Here is a 9,088-nt window from a genome sequence, read left to right as displayed (position 1 = left end):
TCACAGCACTCAGTGGCTGCTGGTTTTACAGCCGAAGTGGAGGTTGCTGGATCCTGTTCCTAAGCCTAGATCCCTAGGGGAACACACAGATTGCCAGGGCAGGGTTTAGGCAGGGTCTGGGCTTCAGACTCGGAGAGTTCCCGCTCCCCCCCCAAATCAGGGAATAGCCAGAGGTGGAGCAGCGGGTAAGGGATGCCGGGATTTGATGTGGGAGGAAGATCAGAGACTCAGGAACTAGAGGGCGGCCAGCGGAGCCCATCCATAGGGACTAGGAGGAAGAGGTGTTTGGTGCTCCAGGGGATCGCTCTGTCCTGGGGGCTTTGTACTTTCAGGGGGCTGGAAATGTCAGGGGCTGGGGGCGACTGTGAGTCCAACCTGAGAGTAGGGTGACCAGGCAGCAAGTGTGAAAAATCAGGATGGGGGTGGGGGGTAATAGGATCCTATATAAGACACAGCCCCAGGGATTGGGACTGTCCCTATAAAATCGGGACATCTGATCACCCTGCCTGAGCGGAATCGGGGGCTCCTCTATAAAAAGCAGCGGAAAGCAGGGGGTGGTTGCTGAGGGAGCGTAGTTGAGGCTGACGGGAACGGTGACAGCACTGGGAGAACACTCTCCAGGCCAGGGAGCAACTCTGCCCAGAAAGCAGGGGAAAGATGGGGAAGGCCTGTGGCAAAGGCCAAACTCCAGACAGGAGGTACTGGGACTGGGCTCAACTGAACCTGGGGTCCAGGCTGCGTGGGTTTGTATTGGATTTGTGGAGGAGAGAGACTGGGGCTAGGACCTGAAGGGTTCTTAGAGGGGCCCTGAAGAGGAGGGATGGCCAGTGAGGCAGAGTGCTGTAGAGTGGCCTCTGGCCAGGAGGAGGCGCTCGCGAGGCAGTAAACGGTCAGGGTGCTGCCAGCCCTATGGCTGACTACGGAAATCTAAACAGGAAGCGCAGTTAAGATTCAATCCTTCGCTACAGCAATTCTTGCTTGTCCAGTCCTTGGCTGGCGCCCCCCTGATCCCACCCCATACCTGTCCTCTGACTCTGCTCCTGGGCTGCCTACATGCAAAGCTGTGCTCATGCACCTCAGTCCTGACCCACAACCCCCTTCCTGCTCCGCTCCTGTAACAATTGGGGTGGGGGGAATCTCTCTGTTCACAATGTCTGGATTCTGTTGGATGCCATGAACTTGTTCTGGAATTGCTGCAGTGGGGAATGCCTCTGGGTGCATGTGGAACCCACCAGCAGCTGCAGCAGATACCTCCTGGGCAAGGGACGAGGCAGAGTCATTAACCTTCAGATCTGTGCTCTGAGCAGACAACGGTCTGATGTGCTAAGGGGTTGCCAAATCTCTCTGGTGAAATGGAGAGTGAAAAAATCAAAGCTGGTAGCATCTAGAGGATCACATTGTGCTGGGTGCTGTCTGAACTTGCAGTGAAAGAGGTGCTCTGCCCCAACCAATTTACAATCTGAATAGACAAAGGGTGGGAGGGGAAACTGAGGCATGGAGGGAGGTCAAGTGACTTGACCAAGGCCACACAGCAGGTGCATGCCCGAGCCAGGGATAAAACCCAGAGTGCCTGGACCCTAGACTAGTGTCTTACTTAATAGAACACTGTGCCTCTGGCTGGCATCTTCTGCGTCAGTTGGCAGGAGAAACTCTAACCACAGAGAGGTGTGCCTCATCTAAAGACACAAACAACTCTGTGGGGGTTTTCAGCTGCAGACACAGCCCTTCCGTTGGGGGGGCAGGAAGTGCTTCACCTTCACCTTACGTTCATCTCAGGACTTTGTTTACCCCAAGCTCTCTGGGCCCACTTCCTGCTGTTAGAACCGATTCTTCTGTGTTGATCAGTTTAGAGTTTGTCACCAACAGTTAAAAACTGCGTCCTGCCAGTGGGGTATGAATCAGCTATCTCTGTGGGGTTACGGCCGTTTCCACCGGCTGAGACTCTAGCTCGGCATATTAAGAGTTGAGGCCTGTTGTGTTAAGTGTGATGGAATAAGGGGGCCCAGAGAGTCCAGCGTGTTAACGTGACCCTGTCACTGTACAACAGTAAAACGTTAAACAAGGCTCAAGGTCTGGAGGTCAGAGACCTCTGTCTGCTTGTGTAGGTCCATGGCAGCACAATTCATGCCAAAGTTTGCAAACATCTTGAGCTGGCTACAGAAAAGAAAAAGCAGCAGCACATGACGTAAAGCCGTTTTTGGAAGGGAAACAGCAATTGTACAGATCTAACTTAGCCCAAACCTACCAGAGGCCCCTTTTCAGAGAGAGGACGTTGGTTAGTGTCTCTTATTTTTGTCAGACAACCTTTCTTGGGGGGCATGGGGGGAGGAAAGGATTGTTGGGATGTGATGGATGGTCACTTTCCCTGCTTTGGACAAACAGATGCAAGGGGGAGAAGAGGCAGGGGCGTAAAAATGGGGAAAACGCAACTTTTGTGGCCATTCTATGAGTCTCTCATGGCAGCTCTTCTCTGGGCTCTGGCTCAATGTCTGATCCCCTCCCCTGCTGGTTGTTCTCCAGCTGGGCAGAGCTGGATGGACCAGCTCATCCTGCTGCTGGACTGGTGTGGCACAGCTGGTCTCGGAGTCCAAGGACAAGAGAGAGAGGGAGAGATGACAGGAGGCAAATAGTGGGTGGGGGGGTGGTGGAAAGGAACACACAAGAGACGGGGAGAGAGAGCAGGTTGTACGTGTCTCAGGCTGGAGCTTCTGCAGGTGCAGGGTTGAAACTCAGTACTGTTGCGCTGAGCTCCAGGTGTCCTTGTGTTCTTGACAGTGTACGTAGAATCCCCTTTCAACGCCCCTGCAGGTCCCAGGGGGGCCAGGGGATGTAGCATAGGGAAGGCTAATAAATATGTACAGGGTAGTAGGTGCATGGGGGGAAATGGGAGGCCGTCAGGATTTGGCTGATCTGAGCCCTCTGGCTATAAATGAGACCTAGTGTACTCTCTTCTCTTACTAGATTCAGAGTGGGAGCCGTGTTAGTCTGTATCAGCAAAAAGAACGAGGAGCCCTTGTGGCACCTGAGAGACTAACTCATTTATTTGGGCATAAGCTTTCCTGGGCTAGAACCCAGTTTGTCAGATGCATAGAGTGAAAAATACGGTAAGCGGGTATCCCTTTTACGACAACGAGCAGAAACAAACTTCAGAATAAGGCAGGAGACTTTATGAAATGCAGGAGCTCATTTATTGTCTTGCTTGTTACACTCAAGCGCTGCAGGGGCATAGAAGGAATGGGGCAGTGGTGGGGGGGAGGGTCCATCTCAAACTGGGGTGAGAAGTGGGAATCTTGTGAATTTTTGCAAACTGATCATCTGCAATTAAAAAAAATCAGATCTGGTCAGCTGAAAGAATTTGGTTAATTTCAAAACATTTCAAATTTGATTTCAACTCTTTTTTTTTAAAAAAATGATACCTTTCCTTTCATTTCAGTTGATTAAAATTTCAAAATGAAAAGTGGCGTCATCCCCAAACCCGAAATGATCCACCTAGAAAATATCAAAATAGCCAGTTTTTGCAATCTAGAAAAAAAATCCTAATATCTTCTGTTGGGACAGTCCTCAAAGCCAGCCCTTAGCTACAAACAGTTTAGGTTTTGATGAGTCAGCATTTCTCCCCAAAAGCCTTCAGATTGCCTGAACCCCGTCACAATCCATGTGCTTTGGAACACTCCCCAGCATTGTGGGATTCACGTGTATTCTGAACTAGGAGGGGGCTGCTTGGCTGAGGAAAGCTGAGGAAACGGGCAGCCCAAAAGGAGGAGTTGGGTGGACCCTACAGTTCCAGGTAACAGCCTGGGGGAGAGAAAAGCCAGTGACTATGCAGCATGCAGATGCTGGAGAAGCTGTTGCATCTTCCTCTCCGGTCAGTGCCCCATAGTCTTTCGAATCCAGGGCAGGTAGTGAGCGATGCGAGTGTACACCGAGGGAGGGAACTGGAAACCGTAGGAGACGATCCCCTGGGCCACCCCGTTGCAGACCAAAGGGCCACCGGAGTCCCCCTGAGGAAGACACGGGGAAATAGGGTTCAGTAGAACATAGACACTGTGGAAGCTCATTGTGGGCTAGCGGGAGCGAACGCAGGGGTTAGAGCCACTGATGGCTGAGTTCCATCCTGGCTCCACCACCCTGTAACCCCAAGTGAGTGGCTCAATGTCTCTGGCCTTGTGTCTGCTAGGGAACGTCTTATAGACTTTCAGGAGTGTGCACAAGGCGGGGGGGCAGGCTGCTGGTGGGGGAGGGAAGAACCAGCTCCCCTGGCTGCAGGGGGCACAGAAAATGCCCCTTCAAACCAGCCACGTTTTTATTCCTATGCACGCTCCTGGAGGCTATCCAGCAATGGTGTGGCTACAGCAACTAGCCCTGTGAGCTCTAGAAGCCAAGGTGATAAATACCCCCCTTCTCCCCCGCCCCCTCCAGCACGTGGTCTATTCTACAGCTTGCCTCGTTGCTGAAAAACGAGGACATTTCTGAGTGCCCCTGTGTGTCTCGGTGGCTCATGGGTTACAGTGGGCCATTAAGGTGGCTAGGGAGGTCCCTTCCCACCTGCCAATCTCAGGGCAGCATGGCTGGGGGAGATGGGAAGGGATGCAGAGACTTACGTGATTGACGTCACTGAGCTTGTGGTAGCTGGCTGCACAGACCATGCCGTCGCTGAGCTCTGGGTAGAACAGGAGACATTTCCTTCGGCTCAGGGCGGTTGCGTTGGTCTCAAAGAGCTTGTAAGTTGCTACCTCTTGGTCAATGAGGCCCCATCCCGACACGATGCACTTGGTGTCCGCGGGGATGTCGCTGCTGCTTTTGGGCAGGGGGATCACCTGGACATATTTATTCAGTTGGGCTTTGTGGCTCAGCTGTTATGGGAGGGGAGCAAACATGTTAGGCCCTGCAGGAGATGAAGAGGAAGGTTTGGGGGGGTTGTTTTTCCAGGTGCTTGCTCATCAGGAATCCACCTTGGGGCAGGGTGTAGAAATGGGGGTGGTATTGGGTTTGAAGTTGAGCCCCAAAGCTAGATATGTCATGGCCATCACCTTCTGACGTTGGCGCACCCACATCCTTGGGTTGTGTGATGCCAGCCCAGGGATGGAGAGTGGCCAGCGGCGCTTTCCTTGGCCAGCTACTTCCCTAGATGGCCCGTGCTCGTCCGCTGGGAGCAGCCTCTCCTAGGATTGCGTTATGGTGCGATGATGTCACTCCTGTGCTGCCGCAACAGGTCAATTGTCATTTGAGTCTGCAGAGCCCAAACCCATAACCCACTGGTGAGTGTGTCCCGTGGTCACCACTGTGCCAATCCACAGAGGATGTGAGTAATGCTGCCCGCACTACAGAACTGTTGCTCTGGTTGCAGCAGCTCATGAGGTTTGCTCTGGAGAATCCTGGTTCAGTCCCTGCTGTGGCAGTCGAGAAGACGGCTGCCACGTACAGACGAAGCCCAGAGAGATGGATCTAAATACCAGAGGCACTCTGCAGCATATATAACCTACAAACCCTAAGAGTATGTCTACGCTGTGATAAAACATCAGTGGCACTCGGGGCCTGGGTCAGCCGGCTCCGGTGCAGGGCTAAAAATTGTAGTGTAGAGGTTCCTGCATGGCCTGGCTCCCAGGCTCAGAGACCTTCCCCCCTCGTGGGGTTTCCAAGTCCAAGCCTGAACACTGACACTGCGACTTTTAGCCCAGCAGCCTGAGTCAGCTGACCCGGCCCAGCCACGGCCATGCCACGGATCTCTTGCTGCAGTGTAGACATAGCCTTAACCAGCAGCCGGTGCAGGGATTCACTCTCCAGTGTGGAGTCCTGTTACCTTTAGGAGAAGGATGTCATTGTATGGCACATAATTGTCTTGGTATTCTGGGTGCGGATGGTAGCTTTCAACTGCAAACATCTGCTGGGAGGCCTCCGGGATGTGGTAATTGTGAGCTCCCAGGATGACACTGATGTCCCTTCAAATGACAGTAAATATCACACATCAGGTCCACTCAAGTCAGCGTCTCTGCCTTGGAGAGGAGGGGAGGGGCCGTATTTCACATTCAAACAGCAGATTGGGTTCGAAGCTCCTTTCGTGTAGGCAGTGTGGGCTAGTGGGCAGGGCAGCATGCTGTGCCACAGGAGAGGGCACGCTAATTCCTGACCACTGATCTGCTGTGTAACCTTGGGCCATTGCCTTTCCTTCCTGTCCTTCGTCTGGTTAGATGTCAAGCTCTCCGAGGGGCAGGGGCCGCTTCTCATTCTCTGTTTGTACTAGGGTGACCAGACAGCAAATGTGAAAAATCAGGATGGGGGTAATAGGAGCTTATATAAGAAAAAGACCCCAAAATCGGGACTGTCCCTATAAAATCGGGACATCTGGTCACCCTAGTTTGTACAGCCGCTGACATAGCTGGACCTTGGTCTCCATTTGGGCCTCTAGCATCCAGGAGGAAATGGGGCCAGTTATCAGGAGAAATGGCCAAGGAACAAGTGGGCTTGACAGCTGGAGGGATGCCCTGACTGGGAATGGGGACGTTTTGAGAGAGGATCTGGAGTACTCGCTGTAGGACTGTCTGAGAATCAGGGCTTTGAACAGGAGGGGATGTCTCATGGGAGCAGGGAGTGCCAGGCTGTTCCCTGCCGGGCTGTCGGTTGTTGGTCCCAGCCTTGGCTCTCACAGGGGAGGTGCAGAGCTGGGGGCTCAGCAGGGAAGGGACATTCCAGGAGTTTGCTCTAAGAACGTCCTTGTGGTCTCTTGCGACGCCTGACCCTGTAAGGTGCTGAGCTCTCTCTCCTCCCACGGGAGGAACTCAGCACCTGCAGGATGAGACCGTAACATGCCTGCCCATCACCTGTCCCTGGTTTGGTCACTTACTCCTGTGCAAAGCCGGCGTAAAGCGCTCCCAGGGCAGAGCGGCAGTGACTTGCATTCTGCACCTGCTTTGCCCCGGTGAGAATGACCAGCCTGGCTGCAGGGCCATGGAGAATCAGGACCTAGCAGCAGTTTAATTAAATCGATTTAGTGAAACCAGCACAGACATGTGGGTGGACACTTCAGTCTTTGATTTCACTTAAACATAAACCTGCTCCTGATTCACTTAACCAGCCTGACTTCAGCTGAGTTTAAAGTGAAATCAGCATCTCCCCACAGCCTTTCCAACCAGTGTGGCCTAGTGGCTAGAGCACTGCACTGGGGTTCAGGGCACCTTAGTTCTAGTCCCAGTTCCACCACTGGCCTATTGGGTGAACCTGAGCGAGTCACTTCACCTCCTGGTGCCTTAGTTTACCCCATCTGTAAACAGGGGATAATGACATTAACTTCCTTTGTTGAGATTCACCTGTACAAAGTGCTATGTAAGAGCTAGGGATTATTATAATGAAATCAACTTAAAATCACACCTTAAGATGCAATTCTCTGGCCAGCTCAGCCCCGAGTCTGCTGGACCCTTTCATAGTGAGTTAGGCTCTTTAATGAATTTCCCAACACTCTGACATTTGTCTTCCAACCAGAATCTGTCCATGCCTTTGTGGGGAAGGGACGGGGCTTACCCCATGCAGTGAGCGGCGGTCATCACCCAGTTCGGGGCCACCAGAAACCCCCCACACAGGAAACCATTGGAAAACTTCAGGGCTGCCATGTAGGGTCTGGAGTGGGGCTTGGCTTCATGCCCCCCGACAATCTGACTCCGCAAAGCACCTGAAAGACACACAGACTCCTAAGCAGGAGGAGAGGGGATGGCTCCTTCATCACCTGGTGCATGGACCCCGGAGAGTCACCCTGGCCCATGGCTTCCTCTACTCACCAGCATGGGTCGAGGGGTAGGACAGCAGGGAGAGCAGGAGCAGGAGACATTGGGGCCGCTCCATCTCTGAGTTCACAGCTCCTTGGATCCTCTTCCAGGCTCGGCACCAACCTGAGCCTCCTGCTGCCCTGTGGCTGGTTTTATAGCCTCAGACCAACAAAACTCGGAAACCAGAAAACCATCTGAGCTGGGCTGGTCTAAACAATCCGCGCAGATCTGCATCTCCCCTCACCACTTGCCTAACTGTTGACCAGCAGGCACTGCCATCTCGCGCAAACTCCCCGTTTCCCATTCTCGTCCTCTCCTCCACCCGGGGGGCTTGCCTGGCTGCGCTGAGACCTACACAGTCATTTCTTCACCCCTACTGATATCTCAAGAGAAAAATGACTAATGCACATCCAACCAATGCTGCTTGGACTATTAGAACGGTGGATCTTCTGCATGTAAAGCAGGTGCCACAACCACTTGAGTTAAAGGGTAAGTTGCCTTTGTTGTCAGCAGCATCAGATTCATATATGGAGCAGTCAACAGAGGTGGCTGAAGACCCATCCTGTGTGAGTAAGGGCTATACACACAGGGCAATACAAAGGCCTTTCCGAAGCTTGGTACCAGTGGGATTTTTCTACGAAACGTGCCCCGACTGGAACAAGGATGGACAGGTCGCAGGGGAGAATGCAGTCAGAGACTCAGACTGCAGGTGAAACTTGACCAAGGGTTCATGTGACTTGTGTCTCTCCACACACATTTTTGCGGGAGAGCCTGAATGAGTCTGATACTTGCCCCAGGCTCTCGTGAGCAGATGCCTGGTTATCGAGGCATCGGCAGCAGATTGTGAGATTGGCTTGAGGGGAAAGGACAAGAACTGAAACAGAGCGATAAGGAGGAGCCCTGAGATAACACTCAGGATGTGTTTGCAGAGATAGGCTCTCAGAACATCACAGCGTGATGAGGACGAAAATGCTGCTCCCACCCAGGCCGATGCAATAGGAGATGCTGATAGCAGCTTGTGACCGTTACCCATCACTGCATGTGTCAATTCCATATGACTTGCCGTTGGGCCGGTGGATTTTTTGCTTCTCAGAAGAACAAAGTTTCTCCATCACGTGAAGCCAGACGTGAGCTGTGCTGCAAACGAAGTGGTGCGGATCGCTGTGGGAAGCCAGGTGGGAGCTCAGGCTGGGATTCTCAAAGGAGACTGACTAGAGGCCCAACTCCTGTTGAATTTCAGCGAGGCCTGGACCCCTAGTTCCCTTTTGCCCCCTTGAAAATCCCAGCCACGTTCAATAAATTACCTGGCTTACTGGGAAGCAGATTGTGCT

At 52.9% G+C, this 9,088-nt stretch overlaps 1 protein-coding gene across 1 annotated transcript; it reads right to left on the bottom strand.

Moving 5' to 3' along the window:
- Nucleotides 1-3,407: 3,407 nt before the first annotated feature.
- Nucleotides 3,408-7,913, bottom strand: LOC116824333 (mast cell protease 1A-like). Its single transcript, XM_032779570.2, has 5 exons — nucleotides 7,770-7,913; nucleotides 7,516-7,663; nucleotides 5,801-5,939; nucleotides 4,602-4,853; nucleotides 3,408-4,001 (listed from the first exon to the last, which is right to left on the bottom strand). The coding sequence occupies exons 1-5, from the start codon at nucleotides 7,831-7,833 to the stop codon at nucleotides 3,867-3,869; spliced, it is 738 nt and encodes a 245-aa protein (XP_032635461.1). The 5' UTR covers nucleotides 7,834-7,913; the 3' UTR covers nucleotides 3,408-3,866.
- Between the last annotated feature and the right edge of the window lie 1,175 nt (nucleotides 7,914-9,088).

The sequence above is a fragment of the Chelonoidis abingdonii genome, chromosome 11, assembly GCF_003597395.2.
Source record: "Chelonoidis abingdonii isolate Lonesome George chromosome 11, CheloAbing_2.0, whole genome shotgun sequence".
NCBI classification, from domain to species: domain Eukaryota; kingdom Metazoa; phylum Chordata; order Testudines; family Testudinidae; genus Chelonoidis; species Chelonoidis abingdonii.
This window is presented reverse-complemented; position numbering and strand designations above follow the sequence as displayed.